General features: G+C 46.6%; 1 protein-coding gene and 1 long non-coding RNA gene across 2 annotated transcripts; one reads left to right on the forward strand and one right to left on the reverse strand.

Annotated features, from left to right (window-relative positions):
• Positions 1 to 4,440: 4,440 nt before the first annotated feature.
• VHL (von Hippel-Lindau tumor suppressor) lies at positions 4,441 to 7,348 on the reverse strand. The gene is made up of 3 exons (XM_075005202.1): positions 7,091 to 7,348; positions 5,856 to 5,978; positions 4,441 to 5,174 (listed from the first exon to the last, which is right to left on the reverse strand). Exons 1-3 carry the CDS (start codon positions 7,281 to 7,283, stop codon positions 4,987 to 4,989), a joined length of 504 nt encoding a protein of 167 aa, XP_074861303.1. The 5' UTR covers positions 7,284 to 7,348; the 3' UTR covers positions 4,441 to 4,986.
• Positions 7,349 to 16,869: 9,521 nt separating this feature from the next.
• LOC142019220 (uncharacterized) lies at positions 16,870 to 18,599 on the forward strand. The gene is made up of 3 exons (XR_012647026.1): positions 16,870 to 17,125; positions 17,727 to 17,806; positions 18,534 to 18,599. It is a non-coding gene; the product is annotated as an uncharacterized LOC142019220 (long non-coding RNA).

The raw sequence follows: 18,599 nt of genomic DNA on the forward strand, positions 1-18,599 counted from the left end.
CACCAATACCCCAACAGAAAGGACTATTTTTCTAAGCACTGATGGACCTCTTGGGGATGTTTCACCATTGTTAATGTGGACTGGTCAGGGAAGGTAATGATGCTGGTATTTTTAAGAGCATGGGACTATTCAGTATGCTAAATCAGGACTGACTGGTGAATTACCACTGGTGACAGTAAAATGCCAACAATGATTCTGGGGGCACATGCCCTCCTGGAATCCCTGCACCAGTCACCTCTGGTGCCAGTGGCACTGAGTCCATACTCAGAAGGGGTCCTGATGCCTGAAGTGTGACCCTGCCACCCCTTCTGTTTGCATTCTGCCACAGGTCCTGGCTGTACTTGGCCTCTCCCCTGGCAAAGCCCTGCCCCACTTGGGGTGCATCTACACTAGGAACTAACTTTGAAAACTTTTAGGTGCTACTTCAAAGTAGCCTGCAGAAAGTCTACACGTTTTCCCTTAACTCGAAGTTAACTTTGAAGTAAGGGAGCCCAACTTCAAAGTCCTTACTTCATTACCCCAAATAGAATAGTGCTTTATTTCAAAGTAGGGTGTGCGTAGACTCTCCACTTCCAAGTCTGTTACTTTGAAGTAAGTTGTAGTGTAGACATGGCCTTAGTCTCATCCCCATGAGACACCACTTGCTGCTTGCTTCCCTCCACCTGCTCTATATGAGCTGTAGAGCAGGTCGTGGGGACAGGTCCTTGAGGGGGAGGCACAGGGGGAAAAGGCTGAGTGGGGTGGGGCTCTGTGGGATGGTGCATAACCCCTGATTTGAAGTGCTTTTAACATGGGTCTCCATGGTTTGTTTACTTGCCACGATGCTGTCCTCCAGATTTTTTTTTAAGCTAAATCAATATTTGTCCTTTTGGATACACTGTGGATCAGGAGCAGCTTAGCTGCTCAGGAAAAAGAAAAGATCAAGAACAGGGTATCATTTAAATATTCTCTTCTGGTAATTTTCCTAAACAGCTAAGTTGGTCCTGATCTGCAGTGAAATATGTCTCAAAATTAAGACAGGTAACTGGCAATAATCAATTATCTAGCAAAATCAGCACTAATTAAAAGTTTAAATTGCATTGGTACCTTATAGATTCTTCTAAAAGGTCACCCAAGGCAGGGCACTGGGCTCCAAAGTGTGTACTTTCTGGTAAGCTCTGTAACTTAGAACCATGTTATACAGAATGCTTAGGAGTAACCGAAGAAAGCATATTCAAACCTAAGATCTAGTAGTTATCAGAAAAACAGCCCATTCAAACAGACTGTATTTAGTGTTCTGATCCAAGTACAAAAGCATTTATTGGACAAAGAGTAACACAAGAACTGTGAATGAATGTCTGTCCCAGTGTTTGTAGAACTGAGCTTTAAAAGGTATGTAGTTTGCTATATTTTAAACAAACAGCAACAAAAAAGGAAAGGTTTAGTGCTTGGACAAATTAAGTGACTGAATCCAATCTACATAGCCTTGACTACAAGAGGCCCTTTATTAATATTTCTCATTGTTATTACTTCTGATTGCTGCTCCACCAGTATTAGTGTAGACAAAATACTGGCATTTTTAACATAATACTACAGGGTTGTTTTAAATTGTGGACTGCCAAAACCTGGTCTGTGCTACAGCTCCCAACACTGAAGCTTCATCATGAGTAGCAATGGAGGAGATGTTTATGTTAAACTTCTTCTGTCAAAGGGGTTAGCTACCTTTTGTGAATCGGTGAATTTGTCTCAGTAGTTTTTCAAGGTGTATATTTGTGGCTGATTAAAATTATCTCCACAGGCTCTTCCAGTATACAAGAACATATGATTAGAAAAGTATTTCATAAACACACACACACAAGAAAAATATGTAAAAATAAACCCCACTCTTAAGTTAATCCATATTTATATTTTTCTGGTGGAGAACAAACTTCAGTTCATACAAAACATTTAAAGAAAAAAATTAACCAGTATTAACAAAAAATAGGAGACACTTAAATATTCACAGCATGGCTTGATGTTCTAACTCATGTAGTTCCAGCAGTTTTCCCAGAATGTATGTATTTTGTTTCATTGGAAATAAATGTGCAAGCTTAAAATGAGAATAAATGTCTGCTTCTTTCCATAACACTTAAATCCAGGGTGAGGAACCTTCAGCCCAAGGACAGCATCAAGGCCCTGGCTTAATTTGATCTGTCTGGAAACCCTGAACCTTGTGAACCCCTCTGGCAGGGCTGGACTGTGAGTGGTGGCTCAGCCCATTGTGGGGCAGTCCCCAAGCCCTAGCTCCCTCCTGCCCACAGGACTGGAGTGGAACATGTGTCAAGTTAAGTGTGCATGAGGCCTGGGTTTTTGGTGCTTTTTTTATTCATTGCTTCCTACAGTGGGGGCAGGTGATTATTGCTTTACCTTGTGCATGAGTCCCGACTGATTTTTCTGTGGGGCAGTTGCCCGTTGCTGGAAAATGTTTCCCCAACCCTGACTTAAACTTTTAATGGATTCCTGCATATATGTTGTTTGATTTATTGTATAGCTGTGTTGGTCCCAGGTTATGAGAGTGACAAAGTAAGTGATGGAATATTTTTATTGGATCAAATTCTGTTGGTGGAAAGGACAAGCTTTTGAGCTTCACAGAACTTTTCCCTCAAGTGTCAAGTGGATAATCAGAGAGCCTAAGCTAAGTATAACATGGGAAAGATCATTAAGCATAAGGAGTTCATATATGCTACTGCTGAGGACATAAAATGAAGTGACAATTAAGGGCTAGCAAGTAGTAAGGTGCGTTACAAATTGTTGTAATGAGCCATAAAACCAGTCTCTGGTAAGTCCAGGGTTTTTAGTATTCAGTGGAATTACGAATTTAAGTTTCAAGGCTTGTCTTCTGAAGGTATTGTGCAGGTTTCCTTCAAGAATAAGAACTGACAAATCAGCTACGGAGTGATCTCTCTGTGAAAAACATTTGTCCACAAGTGATATGGTATATTTGTCTTTTATCATTTTCTCCATGAAAATTAACTGAAGAGCACAGTGATTGTCAGGCTTCAACCACCTAGTTATTGCTGAAGCACTTGATGAGATAACCACATGTTGTGATAAGCATGTCTAGGATTCTTGGACCTTGAAAGGTGTGCTGCAAGGTGGTGGTGGTTATTATAGCATTGGACACAGGTGTGTGGACATAGGCGCTACCTCCCTCTCTACCCAGGAGGCGCTCCGCCCCCATTCCACACTTTTGAGCACCCCCTGATTTTTTCCGTGTTCTTCAGAACACCAAGGGGTCAATGCCCACATGCAGATTTTGTATCTGCAGTTGTGACAGGGTCTCTTACTGCTTTGAGTTAGTCTGTTGTGGTCTGTGTCCTCTTCAGGCATTCAAATACCCCTCCAACCTCGCCAACTCATTGAAGGCAATCTCCCCACACACCAGGACACACCAACTCAAAGTGAGGCACAGAGATGCTACAGATAAGTTAATAAAAAGGACTAGCAAAAAGGGAAGGAAAAAACATTCAGACTGACCTTTTATAACAGGATGATGAACCTTTTTTTGGGTCAGGGGCCACACAAGTGAGAAGCCAAAACAGCACTTTGCCCCTGCCCACAACAACCCTCACTGATGTGGTCCCCGACTGAAAAACAAATGAGGAGAGACACATTCCCCTCAAATGCCAGCATAGAAGACAGGGCTAGTAGATTTTGTGAGCCTCCCCAGGCTCTGGAATAGAGTCAAAAGTGGGGGAGCTGTCAGGAAACAGGCTGGGTATGGAGAGTCTGGGCAGAAGGAGTGGATGCAGGAGTGGTCTTGGAGAGGTTCCAGGAGGGGGTCTCAATAGGAGCAGGGGATGCAGGGACAGGGTGCAGATCGGAATGGGGTTTGAGGGGTCTAGGGATGGTTTAAAGTTGGGGGTCTGGGCAAGATGGGGGCCACTTACCTGGTACAGCTCCTCTGCTGCTTCCAGACACTGACCCCTGCTGTTCTCATAGGCCAAAATTCCAGCCAATCAGAGCATTGTGGAGAAAAGCCTCTCTGGACAGCACTGCATTATCATTCCCCCAGCTGGGGGAGGTGGACGGAGCTGTTTCCTGCCCCCACCAGAAAGAATCCATAGGCCAGATCTGGACCCAGCTTACCTGTCACCAGCTCAGGGCCCCCAATCTCCCACTCTGCAGTCGTCCAGATGCCACATCCAGGCAAATCGTGGTCCATATTTGGACCACAGGTTATCCACCTGTTTTAAAACTGTTTTAACCTAGAAATATCATTAAACCCTTTGTGCTAGGTTCTGATAACCATAATGTAGCAGAGAAAAGGGGGAGAAAACTCCTTATGCTCATACACAGACTTTCCGTTTGCTTTTGTGGGCGTTGGATCAGGTTAAGAGCAAGATGGGGATGGCTATACCATCCACAAGTATTCCACATCCATGTAGGTATAATACCGAGATTTGACTGACTCTTGTCATAAATCTTTTGAGCAAATTTAATCTTTGTGTATGGGGGTAAAAATCCCATGAAGTCAAGAGAGTTACAAATGCTTGTACAAACAAGTTCAAATTCATCCCTGTGTCTTGGGTATTTATAATCACCCAAGAGAATGTTCATGGATAAGCCAATGTTATATCAAAAATGCATTTTGTTATATTTGTAGTGAAACAGTCTGAAAGAGCAAGATTCTATCCTTAGTTCCATCCTACAAGGCCTCTGACGTCAATAGTACTGCATAGGTTCAAGGCCACTGACGGCAATTGTACTGCATGGGTTTAACTGAACACAGAACTGAGCCAACTATGTTTTAACTGAAATATCATAAACTTGGTGATCTCTTGAATCTGGCTCTTGCCATCCTTTCTAGTGAGTTTTATATACTGAAACCAAGTGAACCTTTCAGAGCATAAACTCCTGACACTCAGTTTTTGAAGTGTGTTTCAATGTGGTTAGTAATACCACTTACACATAGTAGTTTCACTGTGGTGTTTTCTGCTGCATGTGAAAGTCTGAAATGGATGATGTTCATTTCAAATCAGGGGCTCCATTTCTTATTTTACTTCTTTCCAGAGAAAGTCTTTGAAGATCTTTCCGAATATTGGGATAATTTTCCAGATCTTCATATAATGATCGAACGATATCCAATCTCCTGTAGTCCACTGGTTTTACCAGACTGCGAACAACCTGAAGACATCTCTCTTTCAGACTGAACACTGTAAAGAGGGATAAAGATTTATGTAAATTGACATTTTAGCACTCTCCTGACAAATATGTCTAAGTATCTCACGAATATTAACAAATTTAGTTTGCAATTCTTCTGTGATTCTCCGTGCCTTGAATATTGAGTCTGCTCTGGTATGGCTATGATCTGAAGAAGTGGGTCTGTCCCATGAAAGCTCATCACCTAATAAATTATTTTGTTAGGTCTTTAAAGTGCTACTGGACTGCATTTTTGTTTTGATAGCATATAGACTAGCATGGCTCTCTCTCTTAGTATTCTGTGAGATAGGTTTTACTTTTCCCAGATGGGAAGAAATGAGACCCGGTGAGGTTAGATATATCACCAAGTCACTGACAGAGAGAAACAGAGCTCTGATCTTCTGACTCCCTTGTTTGCCCTACCTACTCAATCATGAAATATTCCACAAGATATGTTAAAAATGCAGGGAGGCTTAAATAATGTCAAAACTCAGTAAATCGCTGTGCTCAAGAGAAATCAATGTTGATGTGTTAGAAAGCCCTTGTTTTCAAAATCTTAGATATAATTTTTATTAATTGCTTGAATATCTGGTTCATACATGCCCACTGTTATACTGATTGAGGTCACTGGAGTTAGCTCATCAATTTCCTCTTACATTCTAGCAGATATAATTTAATTCTCTTTATACTTTTACCTGGAAGTGTGATATTTGCAAATATGGGCTGGCCATTCACATTGCGAGTAGGAACGAACAGTTCTGTCTGATTGACAAGAAGTCCATCGCCTGTTTTTGCATCTCTGAACAGCCAAAGATGTTCTGTAACAAAACAGAGATTAAAAATAACAAAGGAACTGAATTCCTAATTATTTTGAATATTATTTCAATTGGATACAAATATGAAGAAGGTAACTTATTTTAAAATTAAGCTGAGCTTTGGAATTAGTAACTTTCAGTTTTTTTTGTGGCTTGTATGGGACCTTTGGAAGTGGGAGAACAGGAAGAGTGTGGATGGTAGGGGGAAAAAAAGAAAGGCAGATGATCCCAGAAGACATCCAAGAGAAGATGTACCAAGTCATCAAGATGACAAGATTTAAGACATCCCTCTAAAAGGATACTTTGCACACAGAAGTCTGTGCTTTGGGCATATGACTATAGTGGACCACCTGTAAGTGGCTTTCAAATAGCTGTTTGAACTGAATTCCACTCAGGTTTTCCCAGGAGTGGACATCACTGTTGCCAGTTTCTTAAACAAATGCACTCAGACAGTCATGGAGCCTTTAGACACAACAGTAGCCTTGGGTCAGGCAGAGTGGGTGATACTTTGTTTTAAATCAAAATCTTTATTTTTCTCCATTGCTATATATCTATCCAAGGTTCAACTTTGCATATGAGCCTCACCCCAATTCAAGAAAACATTACGCTCCACTCATCTCCTGAATCTCTAGATATTATCATCCACTGAGCTAGCTGGGTGTCAAAGCTAGACCAACCCACAAAGATTCTCTTACATATTTACCTTACCCCACAACGTAGATAAACTCACGTAGGTCCCACTTGGCCTTTTCTATTTAACTATACTCATCCAGGCAGCTGGTGCCCCTAGCTGCACCAACCCTGGGACCTAGAGTATAGCCACCCTCCAGAATCTGTGCCTCTGTCCCCTACCATGATACCCAAGTAGCTGTGACTCCTCTGGAGTGGCCCTGCTCATTCCAACCAGGTAGTTGTGGCCCCACACCAGTTGGTGCCCCCCACTCCATTCCAAGGCAAGTAGTTGCACGTCCCTGCTGTTTCGCATCCAGACACCCTCCCATGCACCCCAAGTAGCTGTGCTCCCCACTGCCTATCTCAGTAGCTGTGTTCTTCCTCTGCCCGGCCAGTCACCCCTCCTCCGCCCTCGGTAGCTGTGCACTCCCGGCCCGGCCCACCTAGGTAACTGTGCATCCGGCGGCCGGTGCCCGGCTGCAGCACCGGGTAGGGCCGTGGCTGGCCCTCGAAGTCCAGCCAGACGGGCATGACCAGCCGGGGGCTCCGATTACAAAAGATCACGTGAGAGGGCTCCCGCGTGTTCACAGAACGCAGGAGCTGTCCCCTAGCTTCCTCCGCCCGCTCCTGCGGCATCTCCAGACCAACGCACTAACCACCCCTATCAGGAACCGGACGAGACCTACGTGCTCCGTCCCGCGCATGCGCGGTGAGACACTGACGCCATTGGACCGGCGGGTGCTGAAAACGGAACCCCAGGCCGTACAGGCGGCCTATCGGCCGTTGCGCTGGGGGGAGGGTACTCCGCGCGCAGGTGCTGTAACGAGACCCAGCCTGCGCCGCCTGGCGGTGGAGCCGTGTGGGTGGGTTCTCAGTGCTCCACAGCCGGGCCGGTTACGGGCGAGGCCGCGACCGTTTGGAGGCGTTCTTTGATCGCCCTGCGGGCGGGTGCCGCCGGGGCGGAGGAGAACCCTTCGGCCCGCAGCCCCTTTCCTGATTCCCCCCCAGCCCCTCGTCATGGGAGGGCAACAGAATGGGCTGCGGCGGGGGTTGCAGCGCCACACGCAGTATTGCCGCTGGGGCTGGGCCCTGGCTGCTGCTATTTGTTGGGCAAGTGCTTGTTGAAATGTGCCGGCACCTCCTTCCCGGAGCGAGGCTCAGGGGGCATCTGAAGAAGTGAGTCTGTGCTCACGAAAGCTCATGCTCAGAACTTTTCTGTTAGTCTATAAGGTGCCACAGGACCCTTCGTTGCTGTTGTGAGGAGCGAGGAATTCTCACTACTGCTGCAGTAGTCACGTCCAGGCCGAAGAGTACAGGTGTGGAGACTTCAAGCGGGGGGACGGGCCACAGGACAGCTGCCCTTGCCCTATCCAACTCATGCACTCCAGTACCTGTTTTGCTCCCACCCCCTACCTCACCACTTGCCGTTTCCTCCTGTGGATGTGCCTTACCTTATCTGGTGAATAGCAACAGAGAAGTAGCCCTGTTAGTCTGTGCTCCCAACAAAACAAACCAGCAGAAATGTAGCACTGTAAAGACTAACCAAATGATTTATTTGGTGACGAGCTTTTATGGGAGAGAGCCACTTCAGATCAATTTCTGAAGAAGTGGGTCTGTCCCACGAAAGCTCATCACCAAATAAATCATTTGGTTAGTCTTTACAGTGCTACATTATCTGATGAATGCAGGGCAGTTTCCTTCCCCTTGCCCCCAGGGGAGCCAGGAAGCTTGTGCTGCTCTTAGGTCATGTAACCTCCCTGCTTCCTCTGACTCACTAGAAACTGCAAGGTGCTGATGGTGAGTGTCTGGGTCCTGATGCTGGGGAAACATGTGACCCACCTCATACGCCCTCATATGTGTCACCCATGCCTGTGGCAACTGCCCCATTTCCTGCAAGTGGGCCAGGTATATTTAACACCATTATGAATGCTGGAGGCAAGGTGTGGTTTGGAATGGAGGGTACAGTGCTCAGTCCTGCCATGTGATAACCTCTGGCCACCATGAGTGGTCTGACCATCAGTTTGAGAAACCCATGTGTTGGGCTGAGTGGCGTGTAAGGGCTGTGGTTCTCCTAGCAGTTTATTGTCTCCTAGCTGGTCACATCTTCTATTCAAGGGGCTGGTTGTGAGCCAGACTGACCTGTGTAGTTTGTGTACCATAGGCTGTGTCTACACTAGGACACAACGTCAAAGTAGCCTATTTCGAAGTAAGAAATTTGAAATAGGCTACTTCGATGATTATCATCTACACGTTCTCCAGGGCTGGCAAATGTTGATGTTCAATGTCGAAGTAGCGCTGGGGAACATCGAAAAGAGCCGCCCCAGAGGGAAACGCGGAGTGTCCACACACAAGCCCACTATTTCGAAATAAGGGGCCAGGAAAGCCCACGAACTGGGTCACTAGCCCTTCAGGGGCAGCTGCAAGCCGCTCCCTTAAAGGGCCCCTCCCAGACACACTCAGCCTGCACTGCACGAGCAGCCCTGCATTGGTGAGACAAGCCTCGCAGATCTCGAGCCTGCAGATATGGACCTCTAGCAGCAGCTGGAAGCCCTACAAGCCGCCTCCCGCTGAGCAGGCACCCTTCTAGATGCTGCCCGGGCAGCCACCCAGCAGCTTCTGGAATGGGAGCCCTCCCCAGGAGCACCAGGAGACGCCCCCGAACATTGGGCCCTCCTCACTCTCCCCCGCCGGGTGCCCCACTGACTCTGGAGCTACCCCTCCAGCACTGAGTGGTGGGAGCACCTGGTTATGGGGGAATGGAATGATGAGCAGTGGCTGTGGAACTTCCGCATGAGCCGGCAGACCATCATGGAGCTCTGCTAGTGGCTCACCCCTGCACTCAGGCACCAGGACACCCGCATGCGGCACGTCCTCCCTGTTGAGAAGAGGGTCGCAATAGCTGTCTGGAAGCTGGCCACTCCAGACAGCTACTGCTCCATGGGACAGCAGTTTGGAGTGGGAAAGGCCACAGTTGGGGCTGTCCTCATGGAGGTAAGGAGGCCTGGGGCTGAACTCCCTGCTGGGGAGGGGGGCCTGGGTGAGGGGGGGCCAAGGAGGGGGGCCTGGATGAGGGGGTCACACTCTCCAAACCCTCACAGGCACCAGTCTTCCCTCCCCAGAGGTGGTGCGTGCACTCAATGCCCTGCTGCTGAAGAGGGTCGTCCAAGTTGGGGACCTGGATGCGGCCGTTGAGGGATTCGCCACCATGGGATTCCCCAACTGCTTCGGAGCCCTTGATGGGACCCACATCCCCATCTGTGCCCCAGATCACAGTGGTGGCCGCTATGTCAACAGGAAGGGCTACCACTCTGTGGTCCTGCAGGCCATGGTCGACAGCCGTGGCTGCTTCCAGGACATCTATGTGGGCTGGCCCGGCTCTACCCACTACGCCCGCGTTTTCTGGAATTCGGGACTATGCCGCCGACTGCAAGTGGGGACCTACATCCCCCAGAGGGAGATCCCTCTGGGGGATACCACCACCATACACCTCTGCCTTGTGGCGGATGCGGCATACCCCTCCAGCCCTGGCTTATGTGGCCCTGTACAAGCCACCTCTCTGATAGCCAGCAGCGCTACAACGCCTGCCTCAACCAAGCCTGACAAGTGGGCGAGCGAGCCTTTGGGTGCCTGAAAGGCCGCTGGCATTGCCTCCTGGCACGCCTAGACCTGGGCCTCCCAAACATCCCCTAGGTTGTGGGTGCCTGCTGCACACTCCACAACCTGGTGGAAAGCAAGGGGGAGGCCTTTGTGCAGGGCTGGGCACAGGAGGCCGCAACAGTCTACCCCCAGCCAGCTGCTGCCCCGAGCCGCCAGGCCCACCAGGACAGGCTTCGGGTCCGGGAGGCCCTAAGGGAGTACTTTCACCAGGGGGCCCAGTGAGCGACCCCCCTGGCCATCCCTGCAGCCCACCCCAGCACCCACACTTCACCCTCACCAAAAGCACACGGGACACAGGTTTTGGGAAAAATAAAACTGTCATTATTTACAAGAAAAACAAAAACGTCACCTCTTTTCGGCAAATAATAATATCAAAAAGAACAGATTAATGAAAATAATAACTATGTACAAGTGGGGACATCTCTACAAACTATAACGGGGGGTCACCTATAAATAACGATATACAAAGACGGGGACAACTATTTATGGGGGGAGATGTGGGCAGGCCACCCATCGGCCCATCATTCTGGGGTGGGGGTGGAAGGGCGCAACCCCCGCTGTGTCCAGCTGGCCAGTCTCCCTCTCAGCCGGGGTCCCCGGCAAGGCTGGCTGGGGGCCGGGAGCACGGGGAGGTATGGCTGAGGTGGGTCCACGGCCCTGGGTGGCTCCTGCTCTGAGGAGCTGGTGGGTGGGGCAGCAGGCGGGACATCAGCGAGGAGGGCAGGACGGAGGACATCGGAGGGAGGCAGACGGGCCACCAGCTCCTCAAGGGTATCGGCCACCCAGTTAAAGGTGGCCATGAACTCGTGCCAGGCCTCCCGGTGCCAGGTGGCCTCCCGCTCCTCGAATTGGAGCCTCCACTCCATGAGGTCTGCTGGCGCCGGAGGGCGGCAGCCACTTCCGGGTCGTAGGTGGTGGTGGAGCGACAGTGTCGTCCCCGGGAGTGGACCTGGACTGGGGCAGGCGGTGTCCCCGACAGCTGGTGCTCCGGTGGTCTGGGAGGGCTGTCAGAGACAACGGATGGTGCGGCTGCAGAAATAGGGGGAGAGGGTGAAGGGAGGCTGTGAGTACCCAGCCTTGACCCATGGCCCACCCTCCCATCCCCCCAAGGGCCTGTGTCCCCGCCCCATCCATCCCCCATTGGTGCGTGCAGTGATCCTGTGGGTGGCCCCCTCCAGTGGTCCTCCCCTCTCCCTTCCCACCGGGGGTGGGGCACGGCACTGTCCATGGGTGGAGGTGCTGCTGGGCACTGGTGGCTGTGGCACCGTCCCTGTGCTATGGATTGCCCGGGCCATGTCAGGCTGGGGTGTTGTGGGGATGTGGGGGGCCCCCAGTTAAGTGGTGCCCCGCCCCATGCTCGGGGGGTCTGTGCCCTGTGGGTTACGTACCTGACGGTGCACTGCCAGGCTCTGGAGATGCCCAGGAGGCAGACACCCGGCTGGAGCTGCGGGATGGCACGTCCAGCACCAGCTCCCCCTCCTCACTGGACCACTCAGTGGCTGGGGTGGAGAGTCCCAGCTGTAGGCATGGGGGGGCAGGGCTGGCCTCTGGACCTGACCCTGTCTCCGAGGCCGGTTGGGGCTCATTGGCTGTGGTGTCAAGGGTGGCTGGGGGGGAGGAGGTGCCCCGGGGGCCAGGATAGCCCTGAGCTCCCAGTAATAGGGGCAAGTGGCGGGGGCAGCTGCAGACCAGCTGGCCGAGTCCCGGGCCCGGGCGCAACCCTGCCGCAACTCCTTGACTTTACTCCTGACGTGGTCAGGAGTCCAGGCAGGGTGACCCTGGGCAGCCAGGCCCTCAGCCAGCCGGGCAAACGCCTCCATGTTCCGCCGCTTGATCCCCTTGATGTGCAGCACCTCCTCCTCCCGCCAGAGCCCCCGCAGGTCTTGGAGCTCGGGGTCTGTCTGGGAGGGGCCCTGCTTCCTACCCCACCTGCTGGAGGCCTGGGAGCCCTGGCATGGCCCAGAGGGGGAGCTCTGGGGGCGCTCGTGAGGCTGGCTGGCTGTCATGATGTCCCTCTGGCAGTGCAGGGACACCATGTGGCAGGGCTGCTGCGTGCACGCTGCCAGCTTCCTGCTACGGGGTTTCTGGGTCCCTGCGGCTTTAAGAGCCGCTGAGTGCAGAGACCATAGAACCCTGCAGGGGCTGGACAGAGCGTCTCAACCCCTCAGCTGATTGCTGCCATGGAGGACTCTGCTATTTCGAAGTAGCGGGACGCGGATCGCCTACACAAACCCTACTTCGACGTTCAATGTCTTCTGATGGGAATAGCGATTTCGACGTCTCGCCGCTTAACGTCGATTTCAATGTCGAAATAGCACCCGGTGCGTGTAGACACGACGGGTGCTATTTTGACATCGTTCTGGTTACTTCGAAGTAGCCGGCTAGTGTAGACATAGCCATAGAGATGCCTCTTTTTCTGTGGTCTCTCTCTTCCACCAAAACAGTGCTGGTACACAAGTTGCTTCTGTGACATTAGGTGTGGGTAGCTGTAAGTGTTAATTTTGTAGGTGTTTAGCTAATGGGTGTTTGCGTATGTAGTAGCAGGATTTTTTTTTGGCAAGACTTTTAAAACCTGGGCCTTATTTTCACTGTGAGATACCTGTTATAAGTTTAAACTTTCCAAAACTTATTTCTCTGGATCCTTAGTTTGAGCTATAAAAATGAAGCTTACAAGAGAATGGTAACCTAGTGTATTGCTATAAAAATGAAGCTTACAAGAGAATGGTAACCTAGTGTATTGCTATAATCTGCTAAAAAACAACACAATTGTATGTACAGTAAACAGACCTGTTTTTTCTGTCCAACCTCTGGAAAATTCTCACTAACAATCAGATGGTACACCACAGAAATACTGATCCTGAAAGTTTTCCTTGCTACAAACCCTGTTGTCAGTTCTGTCCACATATTTATACTGGAGACACCATCACTAAACCTAACCATGTCATTTACACGATCGGGGCTCATATTCCTGCACTTCCACTGATGTGATATATGCTATAATGTGCCAGCAATGCCCCGTGGCATGTATATTGGACAAACTGGACAATCACTTTGCCAAATAATGAATGGACACAAATCAGACATTAGGAATCTGAATATGCATAAACCTGTAAGTGAGCATTTTAATTTAGCGGGTCATAGTATCCAAGACTTAATTGTGTGCTGTCAGGTAAATTCAGAAAGGTTCCAGAACTCAAGTAGGCTGCTTAGCCTAAGGAGCTTTATAAGCATAAGCTGACATTGGAAACTTCAGGAAACTGCAATAAGGTAGGCAGCAGGCAAGCAGGAAACATGTAACTGCAAGGCTCTGTCAGTTAAACTAATAGTTTTATACTTGCTGTTGTATTTCTTTAATTGTTCTTATGTCATAAAATTTGTATCTTGATTGTTACGTAGTAAGCGAGAGAAAAGAGGCCAGCCGATGGGGATAAGGAAGGCCTCATCAGGTGATCATGCCAACTTTTAACCCACCAATTGCAAATTGCCATCACAGCAAAAATTAGCATGGTAAGCACAAACCAGCAGTAATTAGCATGGAAAGCGTAAAACCGCAAAAATAATTAGCATGGAAGGCGTAAGCAGAATATTAAGTTAAAAAATTAGCATGGTGAGCGAAAAAATGTCATTATGTAGGGGGAAAACACCAGAATATAATTAGGAGCCACAAGTATAAACGACTTCATGGACCAGTCACTCATTGCGAGCTCGAGGACAAGGTACCTTAAGGGTGTTAAACTTGCCATTGGGGGACACTTGATAGGACAGCTCAGTGCTGCTGTTGCCAGCCCCAAGCAGCAAGATATGGGGACTGTCTGCAACATCCGTATACCGAATTGCCTAAGTACCTCTATGTTCTGTGAGGACTTGGCTTAGGTAAGACCTTGCCTGGCTAGGGGATCAGGCCCCAGACATTAGCAACAGCAGAAAAGTAGGCCTAAGCAGATGTAACATGAATTCACAGCTGTCGCTAGGGGCAGAGCAATCAAGGAAGCCTCCAGCAGAGAGTCCCCACTGTAACTGGTAAAGGGAGTCTCCAATAAAGGGTTCCCACTGTAACTGGTAATTGTAACTGTAAGCTGGTAACGATCACCTGGTGGCCCTTCTTAGCCCACCTTGGTCCTAGAAACTCTGCACCTTTAGGCTGTAAGGTTAGGTATAGTCTGGTTAGAAAAATTAAATGTCCAGTGTAACTAGGGATGACCTGGAACTCATTCTCTCTGTTTGTACTGTAAACCCCTGTGTATCTCTAATTGTTCTTATTCTGTTTTTGTCTTTGATATTAATAAACTTTATAAAAAAACAAGTAAAAAGCCTTAAGATGTTAATAGCGATCACAATAATTACTAATAAATAAATAAATAAATATTAATGTAATAAATCATAATAATAAATAACATTAATAATAGGGTAAAGTCCACTATCAGCCACACAGTAAATAAGACCCCCGACCAGGACACCTCATGTGCATTCTAAAACAAAGAGACTTTGACAACAGATTACATTGCCAGGAAGACATCTGAACTAGAATTTATTCTAAAGTTTGATACTTATCACCTCGGAATCAACAAAGATCTGAATTACCTTCTGCATTACAAGGACAATGTCCCCACCTTTGATATTTGCAGTAACCCCAGGCAGACCACTTAACTTAACAGATACTTACAGAATGTTTTTCTTCCCCCTTTTCCCCTTCCTTCTGTCTTATCTTGTTGATTCATCAGTTTTTATTTAATTTTTATTGTATCTTTCTTTTAAATTCTCTTTGTCTCAGTTATCAGTTATTAGGATTCTCCATATCTGAAGAAGGAGATCTGTCCCATGAAAGCTCATTGCCTAATAATTATATTGTTAGTTTTTAAAGTTCTACAAGGCTGCTTTTTTCTTTCATATCCAGCAGCCTGGGATCGAGAGATTGCCAAATATTCTGGATAATAGAGAGGTATATCTAGCAATGCATAACGCTAAAGAAAAACGAGTAGATATTAAGAAACAAACAGAAATGTATGCAGTGTACTTTATTTACCAAGAGTAGTATTAGTGTAGACATAGCTCTGAGCACGTTGCAGAGGTCTGCTAGGGAGTACCTCAGCTCATCTAGATATTTGCTCAGTTTTACAACAGGCCACATTACAGGCACTAGTGAAATCAATATAAACTAAAATTTCATACAGACAATAAAAACATTGAGAAGTCGTGTGGCACCTTATAGATTAACAGATTTGTTGGGGCATAAGCTTTTGTTGGCAAAGATCCACTTTGTCAGATGCACCTTGTGCAGTCTTTTCCCACAAAAGCATTTTATACTCCAATAAATGTTAGTCTGTAAGGTGACACAGGACTTCTCATTGTTTTTACAGCTACAGACTAACAAGGCTCTCACTCTGAAACAGACAATACCTTGTTTATACTACTGTATATACTATACAGTGAAGAATGAGTACAGTATTTATATTGCAGTTGATTTATTTTATAATTATATGGTAAAAATGGGAAATAATTTTTTCACTAATACCTGTTTGTATTTTTATGTGTGATTTTGTAAGCATGTAGTTTTTAAGTGAAGTCCTGCATGTCCGATAGGTGAATATATGATGTATGAAATAAATGGATGAAAGAATTTATATTTAGGAATGGGTAGATTTGTGTATGTGATTATTTATGAAAATTCTGTTTTGTAAGGAAGTCCATGTGGGCATGAATGAGTCAAAAACTGTGTTTGTTCTAATCAAAGTGTGTGTTGGATGTAAACCTTGAAAGTTCTACTTCCAAATGTACAGAGCTGTACTCGTATGTGAGGGAATTGGTCCTCCTCAGAAAGTCTATGTACAACATCCCTGTTAACTGCATTTCAAATTCCCTGGATACTGAGCATTAACTTTCAAAGCAACAGAAACAAAACTTCTGACGATCTGCCTTTCTCTCCTCCTTATTGGACAATGCAAACCACAGCCTTTTAAGACCAGCTGTTTCTGTTGACTGTATTAGTTAACCAAGAAAGGAGCACAGAGCAGTAACTGAAGGAGGCATGCTTTATTTCTAGCTCTCCTTGCAAACGGCTCCCAGGAGATCAGTGTTGCAGGAGCGTATTAGCTACATTTGACAGTTCTCTTTGCAACATTTATTAACTAACTAATTTCAGCTTGGACTCTCCCGCATTTAGCATTTGGAAATTTGATATCAGTTTTTACTTATTTGTGGGCTTTGCTCTCTCTTTTGTGATTATCTTTAAAAGAAATTTCTGTACTCACTGCTGAGGGAGAGGGACATTTATTGTATTAATTTCCTTAATGGAGGAGAATTTGTATACCTTTTGACCTATATGTGATTTCCTCCACCACCAGGTGTGTGCACACACACACACAAAATGCAGTGGTAGATGTAGCAACTAAACTCTTCTTATTTCATATTTCAATAGACTGTTGATGAACATTTGTGTATCTTTTATTTTCAGGAATAAGATGCTGCTAGACACAGAGACAAGAAAAGCCAGCATCCTTGCCTCTCTCCAGGCTCTGGGGGAGGATTCTGCAAATGGGAGAAACAGGAGGAATCACAGAAAACAGCTTGTCTCTGATGTGAGTCCTGCTGTGTGCAGCTGCTTTCCCACAGGGAAACTTCTGCATGGATCCAGATTCAGTGATGGAATCCTCCAAAGTGGAAATCTCACAGGCCCACTAGTCCTGGAAAGGGTGAAACTGACCAAGACAAAGCTGGGAAAGAAGTTCAGAATTCCTAAAAGCAAAGGAAACAGCAGATGGGGAATTTCACAGTCTTGGCAGCACATGGTATCCTCAGCCCAGGAAGACCAACCAAGCTTGAAGGTGAGTGTTAGCAGGAAATAGTCTTATGTTGAACCTCCATGTACAGTCGCTCTGTGCCCCTGCCAATTCCCCCCTTCCTTGTGCTTAGAACCAGGATGGTGTTTAAGATTTTTAATGCCTTTAGGGATGAAAATTTGTTTGAAAGGAGTAGGGGATTTACAGACTAGGGTAACATTTCAAGGGTAATCGGTCCTCATACTTCAGGGCATAAACTAATAACAGAACTGGGGTAAAGAAGAATTTTTCTCATGGAGAGTATTGCCTTGGTTGCAGTCTGTGAAAGTTTTTTCTGTGAAGCACCTGATATTGGTCAGAAGTAGGCTGTCAGACTATATAGGATCTTGTGTATGTTCTGGGATGGTAATTTCTAGGCTCCTGTTAAAGAGACAATGTGCTGAATGGTTTTTCAAACTTGTAGCTCTGACACTTCAACTTTTGCATGGGACCACGAGTCCTTTATCTGAATGGTTTGTATAAGGGGCTTCAGGTATGAAACTTGTTCTTCAGCACTGAGTTTTCTTTAATTATATTTAATTGTGTAACTAACAATCACTGGAACTGGTAATACGAGTAACAAGTTATTGGTCACTTTTTCTTTCAGACAAAACATCTGTTCAGATTTCAGAAGATTGCTAAAAGCATTGTCATACTTTGCTTGCTTTACAGAGAGCACCACCTTCTGTGAGTAATGAATATTTGCTCATAATAAATGTTGTTCTTTTCTACGTACGCATATATGTATATATAAAAAATTTTAACCCTATCACATGCATTGCCTTAGTGTCTGAGCACCTTGACTTATTACTTAAACATTTCTGTGTCAGTTATAAATACATCATGTACAATTGTAGCCTGACATTTTGAGTTAACTTTGGAGCAGGTAAATGCAAGTTATGTGAATGACACTGCAGAATATGGATCTCTTACTATTTAGTTACTACCTGTATATCTTTCAGAACATGTTGTATATTACCTTCATAAACAACACATCCTTATTGCATATTTATCTGAATTTAATTTACTACATTTACGCATTATTGGTGAACAGTCACCGGAAGTTTTACAGCTGCAAAAATTAAAGCCAAGTTAGAAAAGGAGAAGTTTTTGTTTTTCTGTAGTGATGAGACATCACAGTTACACAAATAACCCTGGCAGTGCCCAATCTTTCAAATGCTTACCTATGCAGATTGGTCCATTGACTCTAACAAACTTATTGGAGGCTATGTGTATTGTGTTTGCAGGCAGGGCCTAGTGTTAGCCATTAAGACACAATTAATTAGACAAATTTCTGTACTTTCATATTCTTAGTAAGTCAGAGATGTTTGGATGTGGACAAGAATTTTAAGCTTTAAAATTGCCTTTAACTAGCTGAAACATGTTGTTCCAATAACTGTGTCATTTTTGTTAGAGCCAATCTCAACTATGGGATTGAGAGAGTCAAGAGATGGAGATCCCAGCCAAATCACATGGAACA

This window comes from Carettochelys insculpta, chromosome 11 (assembly GCF_033958435.1).
Source record: "Carettochelys insculpta isolate YL-2023 chromosome 11, ASM3395843v1, whole genome shotgun sequence".
NCBI lineage: Eukaryota > Metazoa > Chordata > Testudines > Carettochelyidae > Carettochelys > Carettochelys insculpta.

What these genes read in the sequence shown, in the direction of transcription:
- VHL (XM_075005202.1), bottom strand. Translation starts at nt 7,283, where the DNA reads ATGCCGCAGGAGCGGGCGGAGGAAGCTAGGGGACAGCTCCTGCGTTCT. An exon ending in CCGGATGCACAGTTACCTAG is followed by an intron (nt 5,979 to 7,090) that starts GTGGGCCGGGCC and finishes GTTTTGTTACAG; the next exon opens with AACATCTTTGGCTGTTCAGA. An exon ending in TGCAAATATCACACTTCCAG is followed by an intron (nt 5,175 to 5,855) that starts GTAAAAGTATAA and finishes CCCTCTTTACAG; the next exon opens with TGTTCAGTCTGAAAGAGAGA.